Raw genomic sequence first — 18,186 nt, 5'->3', positions numbered from 1 at the left:
GGTAATCTGCAGAATTGCATTAGTGGAGAAAATGACTTAGACTTTAAGCACTTAAGAAGCTATCGCTGTGGTATAATGTGATCTCTCCCCTGTGGCTAATTGAAGATGCTCTGTGGGTGAAATTATTTTCAGCTGCACTTCAGAGGGAAATACAGGGAATTACGACGAGCTGTCAGCAGGAAACACTTAGCTGTTAAGTTCACTAACAATAAGTGTTTCTGGCTGTTAGGATGTTGGGGAAAAAAAAAAACAACATTTTGGAGACGACTGAATGTCATGGGGAAATTTTTTAGCCAATGGAAGGAAAAGTGTTAGAGAGAGATAAAGTGAAATGTGAGTCTTTGAATGTGAATGTCATTTGTAGACTAAAGGTAAATACATTTTTACAGAACTAGCTCTCAGTGTACTGTCTCACCATGTCATCAGTAGATTAACAGCAAGATTTTTGTCCTGTATTAATATTTGAAATGACTTAGGGTTTTTTTTTCCCAATGATATTTTTTGTGCATTCAAGTTGTATATCATAGTGCATGCAGTTCAGAGTTTTTTAATCATCTGCTTGTATGTGCCCAGATTTGACCTGGAGCAGAACCAGGCTCAGGACGAGGTACAAAGAGAAAAGAGTCAGCGGGAGAAACTGGCTCGCGAGAAAGACATCATGACCGGTGAGATATTTAACCTCCGCCAGCAGCTGCAGGTAAGCTTCCTCTTTCTCCTGCTCTCTGAGTGATATGCTGTAGCCCCGGCGTCGAACTTCTACTGTGTGCCTCTCGTCCGCAGGACAAGGACACAGAACTGTGCGCCGCAAATGTGAAAGTGCAGCAACTGGAGGCAGAGCTGCAGGATCTGTCCTCCCAGGAGTCCAAGGACGAGGCCTCTCTGGCTAAGTTAAAGAAGCAGCTTCACGACCTTGAGGCGAAGGTGAAAGATCAGGAAGAGGAGTTGGATGAGCAGGCGGGATCAATCCAAATGCTGGAGCAGGTATACGTGCTTCTGTAGTTTTGAGATTTACTTTCAGAAATTTCACTTTTCCGAAACATGAAACTACTCCAAAAATTATTAATTCATGCTAATATCGCCTCCATACATCTTATGTCACAAGCTGCAATGCATGTCCTTATCTTGCTCTCAGGCTAAGCTGAGACTTGAGATGGAGATGGAGAGGCAGCGGCAGACCCACTCCAAAGAGATTGAGAGCAAGGATGAAGAGGTGGAGGAAATCAGGCGGTCGTGCAGTAAGAAGGTAGGCGTTGCTCATTTTCACTCTTTGTGCATTAATTTTTCTTATTCACATTCTTTCTTCTCTAAGCTATCAATTAGCCATGCCTGTTTAAAGCAGCACAGAGAAACAGACACTGATGTTGACAAATGAATCACAAGTTCATTGTATTTAGTCCAGCATATGTTTATAGATCCTTTCACTAATTTTTGTCTTTGAAACAGAAGCAAAAATAATTTTGCATTATTTGTCATGCAAAAGATGAAAGATTTGTGACATTATCGAGAACCAAGTGATGATAGATCTGTATGTTTTTCAGTAACCTTGCTGGATGGATATACAGGGCTTTGCAAAAGTGTTTGCAGCTCTTGATCTTTTTTCCATTTTATTTCTTTAAAAAAAAAACTTCAATATATTTTATTGGGTTTATACCTGATCAAACAACACATTATAGACATTGTGTTGGACATGAAAGAAACATGCACGGTTTACATAATATTAACTAAAGTACAAATCTTATACACATTGTTTGCATTTGTAGTCAGACCCTTGAGTTAACATCTACTAACTGCACTTACAGTAGCAAATCTTTCAGGCTATTGCTTTTCCAGCTTTTTATATTATTCAAAGCACTTTGAACTGCCTTGTTGCTGGAAATGTGTCTATATAAGCAAAGTTATCTTGCCTTACAAAAGACTGAAATGTATGCCCATTCTTTTTCAAATGGCTGTCACATTGGATGGAGAACATCTGTGAGAATTAATCAAAATGTCCATCAAACCTTTGTAACTAATTTATTCATTGACTTAAAAAAAAAAGTCTATAGTGGCCTTTTTTTGTTCTTTTTTATGATTGAAGCTAACCACAAAATGAACCACTTGAAACTTAAATATGTGCCATTTAGGTGACTTCTGAAAGCATTTGGGTGCACTGAATTTTTTTTCAGGGATATTGGAGTGAAAGGGGTTAAATACAAATGTGGGCCACACTTTTCTACAGTTTATTTGAAAAAATCAAAACAAACAAAAACAGCATTTGCATAATTTTCCATTCACAAATTCCCAATAAAATACATAGAGGTTTGTGGTTGAATACTTGGTGTGATGGTGTGAATACTTTTGTAAAAACATCTGTGTCTATAATAAAAGTGGTTTACAAACAGAAGAACATATTTTGTCAGATGCCAGTAACTGTTTGCAGCCCGAAACAGTGACGTCTAACAAGATAGGTCATGATGCATGTGTGACTTTAACTGATATTCGTTCCCTGCGTTTTTGACACTGTTGTGTCCTGCAGCTCAAACAGATGGAGGTGCAGCTGGAGGAGGAGTACGACGACAAGCAGAAAGTCTTGCGTGAAAAACGGGAGCTGGAGTCCAAGCTTCTGATTGCCCAGGACCAGGTACTGCCTTAGCTCTTTGCCTGTGCGGCAAAGTGTGTGCGATTTAAACGTGAGCCACTTGTCTTGATTGGAAATAAAATGCTTTTGAGCCCTGAGAGGTGCTCTAAGTTTAGATGGAGGCGAGATGGTCATGTGTAATAGTAATAACTACAGAGGAGTGATTCGTTATTCAGGTTAGCCAGAGGGATGTGGAGACAGAGAAGAGGCTAAAGAAAGACTTGAAGAGAACAAAAGTCCTTCTGGCTGATGCACAGATCATGCTGGACCACCTGAAGAGCAACGCCCCCAGCAAAAGGGAGATTGTCCAGCTCAAAAATCAAGTATGTCCTCCTGGGGATCGTTTTGCTTCTAATTCAAAAGATGACAGTACTGTAGCCTTTAATAAGTGACAAAAATAACTGAACAAAAGAGGCTTTTCAGAGTATAGAAATTGTAACAGTGAAGACATTCTTCATCATATCCAGCAGGGATTCTTGATCTCGGCCCACTAACGTTTGTCCTTCGCTTCCTTCCTGCACTTTTCCCGCTGTGCCTCGCAGCTGGAGGAGTCAGAGTTTACTTGTGCAGCAGCAGTGAAAGCTCGAAAGGGCATTGAGATTGAAATTGAAGATTTGCATATTCAAATGGAAGATGTGGTCAAAACCAAGATGGCGGTGAGTTTTCACATCTTTTTCTTTTACACAGTGGAATAATTGAGTGTATGTTCCAACTAATAGCACTTTAGCTTGGTTTTCAGTTTATATCCAACACAAAATGCTTTTTTATCCAAAAAGTAATTAACACTGTTTACATTTTGACCCATTAGTTCCTACACTGTTTTTCTTCACATAACTGAAGCTTTTTTCTGTACTGGTGTTTTTTTTTTTTTTAATTCACTTTTCTAATGAGGAAAAACCCCCAGAAACAACAATGTGTAATTACTTAAGGGCCTGTGCATATCAAATTCTCACTCTTCAAATTGCAGCAGGGTTCTCATTTATATGCATACAGGAGGCCATGCTGGGATATTAAAATAATAAACGCCCTTTGGCATATGTCTGATTTGAACATTTTGCTCTAATGGTTAAATGAGCTTTGCTGAATGTTTTTCTTTTTTTTGTTTCGCAGTCTGCTCATTAATAGCTGTCTCACGAGACTTCTTCCTACATTTTCGACTCATAGACTGAGGATATTTGTGTCTCTTGGGATGACGCACAGTGTGCTGTGTGTCTCCGTTTTGGTTTTTAATTGCTACATTTATGGCAAGGGAGGATCTCGCAAATGTCTTAGATTAGAGAATTCATATTGAGAACTGGCGTTTTACCAGCTGAAACTCCAAATAGGACATCGCCAGTACGCTGCACACACTGCACTTTCCCTGGCCTAAATGAGCCAATTGATTATCTCCAATTGGTGTCATCCTCTAGCCAGAACCCTGACAAGACTGTGTTTCAAAGCAGGGAGATGAAACTCTGGGACTGCTCTGGCTTTGGCTAATCACCGTTTATCATATTTAATAGCTCATGAATAAATCCTGACATTTTGTGCTAAGGTGTGTTTTTCTGTCCGTTTGTCACTTAGCTGGAGGAGCAGGTCAGCCGACTGCAGAGAGAGAAGAACGACTTGCAGTCTCGCATGGAGGAGGATCAGGAAGACATGAATGAATTGATGAAGAAGCACAAAGCAGCAGTTGCACAGGTAGCTGAGCCTTTGAGAAATTTCAATCATCTGTTTGAATGGATTTGAAATGTCACCGCAAACACCGGTAGTATTCTTAAGAAACGGGCCATGAAAAGATTTATGACCGGTCTACAAATTAGCACAGTCTGAGGTCTGGGAAATATCAACGCTCATTAGTCAAAACAAACAGAGAAAAAGTGCACTAAAGTCAAGCAGACCAGACCAAATCAAGTCGGACAACACACCATCTGGTTAAAAAAAAACAAAAAGAAAAACCCACCACCAGAACAAATATGCATTCGGTCCAATGATGTTTTGTTTGTGTCCATTTCGAATGCATCTGTTATATGTTGGAGCACTTGGTTGGAATCCTTTCTGATGCGAAGGCTTTTTTCAGACAGCAGTTTGTCTGTCCATTTGGTCTGCATCTGTTTCGTCTGATGCCTTTTGCCCAAATCAGTTTTGTCAGATGCCAGTCAGTCTGTTAGCATTTAGTCTGCTGCTCTTTTACGTCAGGTGGGCTAGTTAGATGGTGTTTACTTTCAGTCTGATAAAATCACATTGGATCTATCAGCTTTTGATCTAGTTTAAACAGATTCTCTGGGTACAAAAAAAAATCTTGAATAAAAATACCACATTATCAGAAGACAAAAACGTGACCTGATCAATTTCACTAAACAAAACAGCAACAGTTATTGTTGTCAAAACATCACACAAAACCACAACCTTGACGTTCTTCATTGCTAAGTGTTGCTTAAAACGAGCCCTTAGTTTAATCCATTTATTTTAGAAGATATTTTTTTTCTAACGGCTTATAGTCTTGTTTTTGTTTAGGTTAGTCTGAGTCCCTTTGGTATATGGTTCAGTCATTGGTTTCTAGAAACCATTATTCGTCTTTGAGCATTTTTTCTTTTGTGCGATAATATTTTCCTGAGACATGAGAATGATCTAAAATGTACACCATACTTATGTCTTTAGTTGCACCACTTATCTACCATCTGGTTTAAAAATTAGACATTACATTTCTAAAGCCACTTCTTTTCTGCAGTGCGGCTTCTGTGTCGAGGACATATTTTCTTTCCGACGCAGCATGTGCTTTCAAATCAGAGAGATCTGCTCTACATCAAAACCACATGACAAATTATTTTAGTTGAACCTGCTGTGTTCACGAGCCATTAATATGAAAACTAATTTTGATGCAAGATAATTGAAACATTTCCAAGCCACTCGAAACTCATCCTTTCTTGTTTAATCATTCGTTTAAAAGTGATTGTTGTTTTCTGTTGCGTTTGTCTGCATTGTGCGTTGGTGTGATGTAGTCGGCGAGGGACTTGAGCCAGATCAGTGACCTGCAGGCCCAGCTGGAAGAAGCCACAAAGGAGAAGCAGGAAATCCAAGAAAAGGTACAGTAAAAAGTAGTATTCATAAGCATCTGCACAGCAGTCTCTGGGGAACCTGCTCACTGCCTCAGCACTTCTCTCTGATTATGCTTCAGCTTTTCTGAGAGTACCACTGATTATTATGACCACGAATGCTTGGTTTCTATGGCGTTTTTTTTTTTCCCTCTGAAAATTGCAAATGCAATCTACATGTAAATAGTACAAATCTGTGAAAACTCACAGCCAATGTGGGAAACTGTTCTTTCGCCTCTCCGTTCTCATATACAGCGAAGGCATGTGTCAGCAAACCATTACGCTGAAGAAATTAAAGGACTCATTCAAGGCTTTTTCAATAATTGTCTGCCAACACGACCTCACCACTTCAGTCTCGGGGAGTTATCTCGTGTTTTTAGGATAATTTGATTCGAAAACACAAGAACCCTAAATGAAAAGTGGTAATTTGAAACCAGTGCCATGAGAAGTGCTTTCTGTATCGAGACTCGGCTATTAAAGAAATGAAATGCGATAACGGAACATAACAAAAACAACACGAACGAGTATTGGTCCTGTGCGTTATGATAATTTCAGTCAGCTAAGAAGAAAAAAAAGTGTTGTTCTACTCTCACACATATCAAAGAGGCCCTTGCTACTGTCGTTCACAGTTGAGTCACTTTTTAAATGTCAAACTGTTTTTTTGCTGGAACCAGTGGGCAGCCTATTCACAAGGCCGCCTGATACACGCTACGTTCTATTAATCCCATTATGTTTTGATACACAATCTTTAACCTGTAGGTCTGATTGGACATGGAGCCCACTGTGTTTATAGACAATACCTTATGTCTTTTGTTTTATGCTCTACGGTTTTTCAAAGCTTTGAGCTGCCGATAAAAGTCTTCGTTTAGTTTTGAATTATCCTTAAGAACTATAACAAAGGATAATTAATATTAGTGGAGCGTTCAAAAGGTTTTTTTTTTGTTTTTTTTGCTGGGCCTTCTTCTGCAACCATCAATTAAATGAGTTTAAGGTGACTTAAATCCATTTGTGAGCATTTAAATCAGGGCTTTACCCTTTAAATGATATGAAAATGAGTACAGAGTTGACAATAAACAGTCTTTAGCATCTTATCGTAGGAATTCACACAGCTTAGCATAACTAGCATCTATGAAGCAGCCTTCTCTGTATAGTTTCTAGAGTTAGTACTTTCTTAATATAGAGTCTTCCCTTGAAGTTTCAAGCACAAAAGGATAAAAAGGAACAACTTTGGACTATGTTTTACTCTTTTTCTTATAATAACCGCAAATTGTCCTTGCATTTTCAAGCTGTGCAGTATTACAATTGCAAAGAACTATTTAGATGCACATTTTTGGTATCCTGACCCCACTTTGCCTGTAATAGATTTGGCCAGCTGAATGGACTTGTGCTACCTTTCATATGGATTTTAGTGCTAACATGCTAAAGTTCACGGGGAATAGCAGAGATATCAAAGAAGTGAAGGAAAAGAAAAAGGAGATATGTGACTTAATGGGGGCTAGCGAAATCTGTGCAGTTCTTGAATGAATCATGGATGTGTCTCTACATGGCTTCCTTTTAAGTAGCTTCTTACATCTCTGTGCTTCTCCTGACTTAATTTTTAAACACCTCACTGATGCTGATAATTGTCTTTTTTTCTTGGTTTTTGGAAGTGCTTACATTTTGGCTGAAAAGGAGACAACTTGCAAAATAAACAACATGAATCTTTTCTGAATTATGAAGTTGTTCGTAATTGCTTTCTGATGAACAATCTGACAAAGAAACACAGCAGAGCACTGTAGGATGGGTTGGGGGGGGGGGGGAAGCTGATGTAGACTATATGCAGCCTGACTAATACTTTTTAATGAATGTCTTGCTGGATCCTTTAGATGACTGTAATATGAACGGTGGTGAGAGACATAATGTAGCCCTATAACAAGTTTTGGCAATACTCCAGAACATGCAGACTTTCGATTGAGGAGAAATTGGTTATTGAGCATGCAGGGGGGTTCTGAGAAGAATGAGATCAGTGATCAATAATGGGCTGGAACAGGATTGGAAACAAGATGCTGCTGGAGAAATAATTCTGCTTGCTTTAACCCAGCTTATGATACGTGGAGAGGTGATGTGCTTTTCTGTGTGTCTGCGTTCATTTTAATTACAGATTCACCCACCATTTAACTTTTTACATCATTCTTTTTATTCATCACATCTGTATTTTTCTTGATTTAATTTTGTTTTTTAGTCTGGAATCAAAAGGCATAAATAGCTAGAGACTCATCAGACGTAATATTATTAATAATTACTTTGTCCTAAATTTTCTCCTAAAGTATTCAAACCAAGAAAATATATCGTTTTACTTTGCTTGGTGCCCAGGATTGTTAGCTGTTGAATATTTTGGCAGTCACACACTAAAACATGCCTTAAACGTGATTTAATCTAAAGTGCCGTAAAAATGCATTCGACTTATAATAATAAAGCTATTGAAGAGACAAAATTCAAAACCACCAAAACTTCTGTTTTAATGACATACTGATAAATTGACCTGTTTATTGGTTCTAGGATTATTTATGTGAACTGAAGAATGTATTGTTAATAATCTTTAAACAGCTGTTAAATTTGATTATCTAAATAATTGTCTCCTTGTTTAAATTTGAAAACCTTTCTGGGATGTTTCCTGCCTCTTTGTTGTTATTTAGACCCAGATCTGCTCATAAACCTATTCCTGTGACCCAACGTCAGTGAGAGGATGACTGCTACTGAATCCTGTCATCCTTTGACCTTTTTCTTCTCCGGCATCATTAGAACGGTCACAATTTTCACTTATTCATTTGAATATTTCAAGAACCAACAGATGGCTGGCTTCGGAGTAACCATCCAGAAATCCAAGGGTCACAGGTTACTGACTCCACATCAGCATGTTAGCCTCATCAGAGCTGTATTTTGCTGCAGATCTTCTTTTCTTGTTCTCCTGCAACATACTGAGCAACCGTCGTTTTTACAGCTCACCAACAAAAAGCTTTTTTTATTTGAATTTAAAAATTGTGGAGCTACAGTGGTTTTATCTGATTTGTCCCATCTTTGAGCTGATTGGTTAAATTGCTGGATCCTGTGAGGTGTTAGCTAATGGTTGAGGCTCTGAATAAGTGTAGATTCATATGGTAAAAAGGTTAATGCATCTGATTTAGGCCTGTTTTTATAATAGAGCTTTTATCATGTTTCCCTAATGGAGTACCATTTGCTCAGAGGATAACCTTTCTGGTGTTAGGTGTGACATATATTAATGCAAAGGAATTTTCTTAGCTGATGGATCGATGTTGTAAAATGAATTTCTTCTGAGCTGCTGAAGCTGAATTTAGTTTAACTGCAAAACCACCAACATTCCTGTATGCCATTAAACTGCCTGAGGAAGTAATTTTACCCCCTGTCAATGCAGCCTTCATAATGACAAAGATGACATTTCTGGAGGCATTATTTTTCTTACTTTTCAGTCTTGCATATATATCTATTTTTTGCAGAAGAGAATATTTATATACATATATGTTTTAAAGTAATTTTCATGCTTAACATAAAAAAACAGCTCACTTATCAACCTTTTACAATTTTCACAATTAAGCTAATGGTAAATAAAAACGTTGTCGCCTTCAGAAAACATATTTCTGTTTTGGAATATCACAGTGAAGGAGTGTGAATCTAAGTGCTCAGCTCATTTTGTTCTGATATTTTTAATTAATTAATTTATTTTAGGTAAAGAGATAAGAAAACTATATAAATGTTTTGATTTAAAGTAGTTTATTTTTGTTTTGTCTAATTATATAAAATCCTAGTAAAATACATTGTATGCATGTTATTTGATAAAAGTGTGAAAGAGTTTAAGATAATGCTTTAAATTAAGAAATAAAATAGTATATGTAATAATACACTAGCCTCTTCTACTGGGCTTACTCAAACAGTAGCATGCCAACAATTCAAGATTCTCTGCTCTTATTGAATATCATGGTTTCCCTAGTCTGTCAATGCTAGTTTGGGCGCCACATTGTTTGTACGCATTTCGTGCTTTCGTCACTGGACGTTGTTGGAAGCAGGTTTCAACTGACTCTGAAAAAGTGAAGTATTGAAAATTCCAGATTAATATTGTTGTGAACCAATTTATCATGGCTACCAAAATTAGTATGGGTTTCCTAAAATGTGTTAAGATGAACAAAATGTGTTATTACCAACAAGAAAGCCAACAGCAGAAATTAAATTATTAAAAATATGTGATTAGATGTAGTAGTAGTAGTACTTCACATAACTTCCCATATTTATGAGATTATTGAGAAATGACAATGTATAGACTTATCCCACAATGCATCCAGGATTCAGACTCGTGTTTTTACAATTAATAAAAAAAGATGCAATTTAACTATTTATGAAAGGTTTGTAGCAAGCTCTGTTATTTTCTATTTTTCTTTTATTATAGATTATTAACAAAGTAGATGCTTGTGTTTCAGGCAGAACACCCTGTTGAAACTGTTGACAACCTATTACTGGTAACCAGTCCAAGCCTTTACATGGGCCAAACCCTGGTTAGACGTCATTACGTTATCTCATCATAACACACAAACATTGCTTATTTGATCATTTTTAACCATAGTAGCGGGTCACCATGCATGGTTGTTTTATTTTCTGCGAGTGTTGGCTCTGTCTGCCGAAGACTGGCATCCTTTCCTCTCCCCCACTTCCAACTGGGATAGAAACCAGTGTCCCTGCGACTCTGTACAGGATAATGCGGGTGTAGCTGATGAGTGGATGGATCTGCACTGGATTAAACAAATACAACCATCTGCTGCAAAAACAGTGTGTAGCTTCTGCCACTCCCGAACACCGTAGCGCATTCCTGCTTTATTAAAATTTACGTGAGCTGAAGCCACTCGAGGCCCACCCTTCAGAATATTTCTGGCTACACTTAAGATGCACAGCGGGCTGCAAGCCACTGTTAAAATGTGCCAGAGTAGGCACTGATTGTTATCTAAAGCATCTGACCTTGAAGTGGTTATCTCATTCCCAGTAGGAGGGAAATCTGGCTTCTTTAGAAATATCAAAGGAGAGCTCCAAATCCTCCTTGTCTCAGATGCAGAAGTCCCTCATTAGGTGCCCTGCTGCCTTTCGGGCCAGTTTTGTTGTGACGTGTCTATCTTCCTTTTATCAGTCATGGAAGAAAAAAGGATTTAGATAGAACAAACGTGCTTTGCATGAAGCTGAAGCCTCTTTCAAAGCCTGTGAAATTACCGTGACTCACTGTTACTCAGCCTGAACCACAAGCTTTTTTTTTTTATTCTTTTTTTTTTTTTTTTGACCATTTTAGGTAGAGTGGAGGCTTATCTCAAACTCATTATTCATACTGGATGCATCTTATTTATATTTACCAAGACAGAATAAATTAACTCAAATTGGGTGAAAAAGTAAACAGCAATCTATTTTAGAAGATTTAAAGATCAAGACTTGCTCTTAATGTTTAAATACCTCACAAAAAGAGGCCGATAAATAAGGAGGAAGTTTGCAGCGACTATTGCTCCTCAGAAACTGACTTTGAATATTTACGTATCTGCCTGGTGTGTGATATCCTTCCAGCTCCATTCACTCCAGAGCCAGTTAGAGTTCCAAGAACAGTCCATGGTGGAGAAGTCGCTCGTGAGCCGCCAGGAGGCAAAGATCCGCGAGCTGGAGACTAAGCTGGAGTATGAGAAGACTCAAATTAAGCGCTTGGAGGTGAGATGCTCCTAGAAATTTGACTAAATTTTATAAGAAACAATTATGTTGTTTTTCCAGTAAGCTGTGGTATAGCACGCTTCACATAACCCGTTTCACTGAAAGTAGGAAATGCATCTAATAGGAAATAATATTTTGATTAGTATGTAAAGCAATGTGCAGTACAAACAAATGCATTCTTGATTTTTTTTAAGGTGCTGATAGCATATTTGAAAAATATCTATTAAATCGTCATTTATAAATGCAAACATTAAAAGTTTTCCATTATGTGCTTTATTATATAAAGTCAACGTTTTCTCAATGTATTCAAATATATTAGTAACTAATATATTTGCTGTTAAGTCAGAACATTGTGCTAACCACGTTCCTATCGTTTGCTTGCCAGAGCCTAGTGGGCCGTCTGAAGGAGAACCTAGAGAAGATGACTGAGGAGAAAAACCAACGCATCACAGCAGAAAACAGGGAGAAGGAGCAGAATAAGCGCATGCAGAGACAGATAAGAGACATGAAAGAAGAAATGGCTGAGCTGTCCAAGAAGGAGGGGGAAGCAAGCCGGAAGAAGCACGAACTGGTAAGGTTTTAGCTTCCTTGGTAACCTCACCTGTACTCAAATGCGCTTATAGAGGAATGATGCCTGTTACGTGATGTTGTTCATTTGCCAGGAAATGGATATTGAGAGTTTAGAGGCAGCAAATCAGAGCTTACAAGTGGACCTTAAGCTGGCCTTTAAAAGGATTGGGGACCTGCAGGCGGCCATCGAGGATGAGATGGATAGCGACGACAATGAGGACTTGATCAACAGGTACACTCCAGCTTTGAAGCTGTGAAAATTAATGTTGGCCTTTTGCATTCCGGGCATTTTACCATGTTACTGGCAAGAAATGCACAAACATGTTAATGTTGGCAGTGTACCAATTGGATGAGGTCCTACATAAATGCTTTTAGGGTTGCCAACTTTTAGAAATTGATATAGGGAGCGCACTCTGCACCACCCACTGCTCCCTCTTCTTCTTTGTACTGTGGGGGAATAAAGTGTTTGTTCCTTTTTCACTCTATAATCTAGGCCGTTGCAAAGGAAGATGCAAAATTTTAAATTAAACCGTTCTAAATTCAGCCAGATCTGTATTTTGGAGTGTCTGGAAACTGTAGTAGATATGGCGAACTTTCAGACTCCAGGCCCAACAGTGAAACTGATCAATGTTCCTGAGGGAGTTTTACAAACGGCATGTTCTGTTAGTTTGTTTTTATGTGCTCATATAACTAAAATTAACATGTTTCACATATTAGCTGATTTCTTGATCATCTTAAAATGCTAGAACATTCTTCATGCTTAAGCCAGACACAAGGTCTCTATCATTTGAAGGTTGGTTTTACATAAAAGTTCAACATTGCAGTTTGTTGGATTTACATTAAAATGACAAAATAAAATTTCTCAGCCTTTGGCTTAGTTTTTAATTATTTGCTTTAATACTACTAATAAAAATCTCAATAAAATCAAATTAATTTTCTCATTTTAATAGTCTGAGACCCTTAAGATGCAATTTCTGAATATCATCTGGGTATGCAATTCATTTAGATTTCTTAGTAATGTTTTCTCCAATGGTCCTGTTTATTTTAGCCTGAAACAAAACAAAACAGCATAAAGATAATTTTCGTAGTAGGCAGTTTATTCTGGTGTGTCATAAATTTAATTATAGCAAGAAAGAACATATTTTATTAAATAAAAAGTACCTCGCTGTTTTCTGATCCTAGTCGTTCACATAGTGAAAGGCTTCTAAAAACATTCTGATCAATAATTTATTGATATTCAGTTAGCTACATTTGTTTTTGCTAGGATCTTAACGTTTAGTGTCAGTAATACTCTATTACCTTTTGTTTTTTTTAAAATGCTCGTTAATTTCAGGATTTTCCTTGGTTTGAAAAATGAATGAACCACTTGATATGTTGTGTTTTAATACTTAGTGGCTCTTTGAATACCAAATATGGGAGAATTTTCTATTTTAAGGGAAGGATGGCAAACCTGATTTATGCACATTGCTTCACCTTTCCAGTTTACAGGGACAGAAAAGAGAGCCTAGCCATCATTAATGTTAATAATCTCAACTGTCTTTCATGCTGTGAGTCAAACTCGCTGCTGCGTAAGGGTCTGTTCCCTTTGCTTCAGTACACACAATTGGAGTATAGCTAAAGGCCTAACAAACTACAAAAACCTGCTGCTTTTCTTAGCAGGCTGTCAGTCATCTCTACATACATTTCAAATCTCTTTTGTACTCTGAGTCATGTGCTTTGTCTGCTCCAAAAGTACTCCTCAGAAGGTTTAATTCAGCCTCCTGCCTCTGATCTTTTGTCTCTTTGCTTTTTTCCTCGCTTGTTTGATTACCGCCTGCCTCTTTACAGTGAGGTTGAGGGCTATGCATGCTCTGAACTCAGGGAAGTAAACACCGACTGCAATAATACAGACCTCCAAAAGGAAGACATTACAAAAAGCAGCTCTGTTTACAGAACAATACATGGTTATTTTCGTGTGTTTGCATTAGTGTAAAAAAATGTCTTACTATGGTGATATCTCATTTTGTCCTCCTTTTGCACTGTTATTTGTGTATCTCACCTTTGCTGTTTCTCTTTTCCCTTCCCTTCTTGGTGTCATCCTCACTTCTGGCAGTTTGGAAGACATGGTGACAAAATATCAAAAAAGAAAGAACAAAATGTGAGAATGGAAAAATGCACCCTTTGTTTCCGTCGTCGTGTGTTGGTTGAATTTTTTTTTCACACCAATTTTAACCACAGGGGAGAATAATGCACTATTCCTATTCTTTCACGCTTTAGTTTTCTCCCCCAGTAGCCCTGTGAAGAGAAGGCATTTTAAACAGAATGAAAGGCACTCTCTGTGTTATACATCTCAGATAAAAGCTGCATTTAAAAGATGGCCCCATGTTTGATTTCATTTTATTTTATTTTATGCCAAGTATCTGCAGGTGTACACAGTCTGCCTCACTGGAGATTTCAGGCTTGTTTGGCGAAATTTGCACATAAATAGATGATATACTATAATTGAAAATGCCAGTCACTCTCCCTTAAACCAATCTCTGTGCTTTGGAAAATATGTCTTTGAAGAAAAATAGTATTCTAAAACAAACCTTTGGTAATACTGCATTCTTATCCCCCTGGTTTTTTTATTTTTTATTTATTTATTTCTTACATCAAACATTTTTTGAAGCTTGATTGCATGCTATCAAGTGTTTAGGATTAAGGGATTAGGATGTTGGATTCAACTTTAGTAACTCCTGCAGCTTTTCCAAAGCATGTGCAGCATGTCCAGTCACATTTTAGAGACGCTTACAGCCTGTTTGACATGTGATCAGGAGGAGTTTAAGTCGAATTACTAGTTTCATCATGCTCATGTAAAAATATAACATCTGATTTGAATAATACATCTAGAATAATATATCATGCTATAGTTGCAAGCTTACAATAATATTACAACTTTTTTTGATGTTCTGCTTTTTATAAAGCAGCTCAACTGTAACAAGCCAATAATATTGGCTGGTTAATTAGGCCCTCTCTCCTCTTTTAGGCATCTTTACAGAAATGCCGCGCAGAGCTTGAAACGTGTAATATTAAAAAAGGCATAAAGTTACTCGGCATGATGGGCAGCTCTCCCATAGGTTTCCACCTAATGACCGTGTTTTTCTCAGCCTGCAATATTTCCAAGTAACACAATTAGTCATTTTTGTAATCAAGTTAAAAAGTGTATCAGCCTTCGGAGAGGGGCAGGTCCAAACATTTTGAGAAAACTATGGCCACTCCAGCACTTTCTGTGACAAGCAGAAGAAACGCAACATAAAACGTTTAGCTTTTTAAAATGTTGATGCATCTTGATGCCGGTAACAGTCCCATGCCTAGCTTCATATATCTAATTTAAGATGAAATGACACAAATGACATTGTAGTCTTACATAAACTTGTTTAGCAGACAAAAGTGAAGCAACAAAAATTGTTTAAGTGTGTTGCACACAAAAGTCATCTATTCCATTTTTTTTAAATGTGATTTACCATATTGGTTGTAATGAGATTTTGTGCCATGATATTTATATCTCTCTTCATTCTAAAGTCTCTCTTGTAAACCATCAATCATCTTTATTTATCAATGTAAAATGATGAATAGACCTGAACCTCTGTTTTAGGAGCACTGAACAAAAATTCCATTAAACAGTTTGACATTTATGAAATTTTTAATTCTTTTAGAGAAAATGCGAAAAATAATATTTTTTCTCAAAGCTATAGCACCACATTAGAAATAGACGAGCATAAAATCCAATGTGTTGACAGACAAGTCGAGCATGGACCTGTCCATATTCTGATCTGGGTAATTTGTGAAAACATTGTTGTATTTGTAGTTACAAAAAAGGTTGATTCTTAGTTTTGCCAGAAATTCATTCATGTGAGCCCAGTATCCTGTTCAATCTCATGAGCTCTATTTATTTCTACACCCCAATGTTTTTTAGTGTGCCACTTTTTAGATGATCCGATCAGTAGTTGGATTACATCCTTTACATAAACTTTATTGAATTGGATGCGACTTCCATGTGAGCTGGACCCCTGCAACTGTTGGGAGTGCAACTGTTTGATATTATGATGAAGGCCCTGGGATTGTATATCACTGAATACACAGTCAGCATGTTGTGCAAAACAATAGCACTGCAGTGCACCACTCTAAATGTTTTAACTCAAAGCTCAGCTGTTTTCCATGCATCCAAGCTTCCCACTACTAATCCAATCATATTTAATCACTATGTTGAGAGAACATTTACTTCAATGCAAAAGTTTGCTTGGTTATTAAAATGCCTAGTGACTCTTTGTAAGTATTAAATGTGTCTAAGACTGATTGCCTTTTTTCTTTTATGTTTTGGATGTTGAAAATATTTTGCGACTTTTCATTAAGATATTTAAATCTGTGTGTACTGTCTGGCTGTCCTTGGTTTTCTCCTTTTCAATATCTGATTTGTCTTATTCATCATACTTAGATTTTTTTTTTTTTTTTGTCGCATTTTCATCTGAGCACCCATGTGTATCGGTGTTCTTCGTTTTAAATTTTTTTTGCCATGCAACTTGAGTAAAAGAGCAACGATTTGCCGTGTTTACTTAATCACATTTCTCCTCCTTTCAGCACCACTGCATTAGCAGCATGGATGAACATTAATGGAGGAGGTGATTTTTCTTCTAATAATGAAGTGGAATTTCCACATGATTTGAGGCCCTCTCCCATATTTTCACTCTCCGCGTTTGAAAACAGAGGTTGTAATAGCAACTCGATTATTATTGCAGGGAGAAGATAATGTAAGTTAAATTACTGTTGTTCAGGCTTCAGGATTTCATTGCAGCATTGAACATTACAAGACACTTTAATGCTTTACTGACTGGTTGTATTTTATTTTTTCTTTGTTTTTCCACCTTTCCACAAGGTGATTATCATTGTGACTACAAAGGGTAATGAGTTTACAAAGTGTGTCGTGCTCAGAATTTTACAATTAATTGTCAGAACTAGCATAAAAATACTGTTTTATGCTGGTTTTAGCTCAGCATTAAACTGATAGCACCAAGCCATACGGGACTCGGTGCTGAATGTAAGTATTTGTGACAAAGATTTACAACTGGTGCAGGCAAATTGTCAGAAGCGATTAATGTTGACTTTACAAGTCCTGAGGCTTGTTTGTATCTGAAAGCCTCTGGACTGGTTTCCTAGTATTGTGCGACCAGGGACAAATCAGTTGTGACACCGTTTTTACAGCACTCAATTGCAAGCCACCTTTTATTTTTGCACACTTGTATGTGTCAGAGAGAGGCTGTGGAGAAGAGTTTGCCACTGGCTGCTTAAGAGTTGTTTTTCTTTTTTTTTTCTCTTTTTTTTTAAATGTATCACATTAAAAAGTCACAGTATCGCTGACAAATGGGCAACATGTGTAATCAACTTGCTGGTATTGAGACTATTATCTTCTTTTTGATGGGCTTTTATTGGTGGTGGTTAATAAGCAGTTGTGATGAGAGAGGGGGTGGAAAATAAACAGATGAGAATAGCTCAGTTTTTAGTTTTGCCTTTGAATCACCTCGAAAGTTTTGAATTTTGTTTAGAAAGTGCTTCTATTTTGCTCTCTTTAAGTAGCAGTGCTTCCTGTTTAAAGAGAATATGCCATAGTTATATATACTGTCTAACGCTAATAATTGTTGAGCTTGTCACAGTTTTCTTAGCTGAACAATGTGTGTTACTATGCAACATTATTTTGTACTTCATCACTTGATATATAATTGGAAACCATAAGTCTTTGTGGAGAGCCATTCTCGTTTGCCATTATCTGTTGGGGTAGCGGCATCAGCACCAGGGACTTAAAAAGGCTGAACAACCTGATAAAGAAGATTGGTTCTGTTCTGGAAACAACTCCGGACCCTCTGGAGATTTTTTTTTTTTTTTGCATAAAATCAAGAAAATTACAGACAACTCCTGAACATGCTTTTCATGAGGCTGTTATACTGTAATAACGTCTTAAGTCAGAGGCTTTTTCAGAGCCACTGTAATACAGATGGTTACAGGAGGCCCTTCTTGCCCACAGCATAATATCAGCATCCATGACAACTCTGAAGGAAATTGTGTAGTATGAGTTACAGTAACATTTATTTTCTCTCTGGTATTAATAAGATATTTTTGATGGAATTGAGCAGATCTACAAACCTAGGGAAAGTATATGAACCTTCCATCTTGCTTGTTGCAATATTC

The 18,186-nt window shown here is 37.4% G+C and overlaps 1 protein-coding gene and 1 long non-coding RNA gene across 11 annotated transcripts in view; one reads left to right on the top strand and one right to left on the bottom strand.

Annotated features, from left to right (window-relative positions):
- LOC148155417 (uncharacterized) overlaps nt 1-18,186 on the bottom strand; it is a 354,212-nt gene that overhangs the window by 135,607 nt on the left and 200,419 nt on the right. The window contains exon 3 of one of the 6 annotated variants that reach the window (XR_015765288.1): nt 17,296-17,316. The exons of the other annotated variants lie outside the window; for them this stretch is intronic. This is a non-coding gene — a long non-coding RNA (uncharacterized LOC148155417). Of the gene's footprint in view, nt 1-17,295; nt 17,317-18,186 lie in introns of those variants that run through there. 6 annotated transcript variants of the gene reach the window in all.
- LOC106914853 (unconventional myosin-XVIIIa) overlaps nt 1-18,186 on the top strand; it is an 83,893-nt gene that overhangs the window by 56,844 nt on the left and 8,863 nt on the right. For 3 of the 5 annotated variants that reach the window (XM_088012498.1, XM_088012496.1, XM_088012500.1), the window contains 12 exons: nt 574-697; nt 781-981; nt 1,133-1,243; nt 2,516-2,620; nt 2,794-2,940; nt 3,160-3,273; nt 4,181-4,297; nt 5,599-5,682; nt 11,281-11,418; nt 11,804-11,989; nt 12,081-12,220; nt 14,081-14,125. In XM_088012498.1, coding sequence (XP_087868624.1) covers nt 574-697; nt 781-981; nt 1,133-1,243; nt 2,516-2,620; nt 2,794-2,940; nt 3,160-3,273; nt 4,181-4,297; nt 5,599-5,682; nt 11,281-11,418; nt 11,804-11,989; nt 12,081-12,220; nt 14,081-14,125 — 1,512 coding nt within the window. The remainder of the gene's footprint in view (nt 1-573; nt 698-780; nt 982-1,132; nt 1,244-2,515; nt 2,621-2,793; nt 2,941-3,159; nt 3,274-4,180; nt 4,298-5,598; nt 5,683-11,280; nt 11,419-11,803; nt 11,990-12,080; nt 12,221-14,080; nt 14,126-18,186) is intronic. The other 2 variants (XM_088012499.1, XM_088012497.1) reach the window with 1 other exon arrangement.

This window comes from Poecilia mexicana, unplaced genomic scaffold (genome assembly GCF_051168715.1).
Source record: "Poecilia mexicana isolate PSO_F unplaced genomic scaffold, ASM5116871v1 scaffold_14, whole genome shotgun sequence".
Classification (NCBI taxonomy): domain Eukaryota; kingdom Metazoa; phylum Chordata; class Actinopteri; order Cyprinodontiformes; family Poeciliidae; genus Poecilia; species Poecilia mexicana.
The sequence above is the reverse complement of the archived record's forward strand: the minus strand, read 5'-3'. Positions and strand labels throughout refer to the sequence as shown.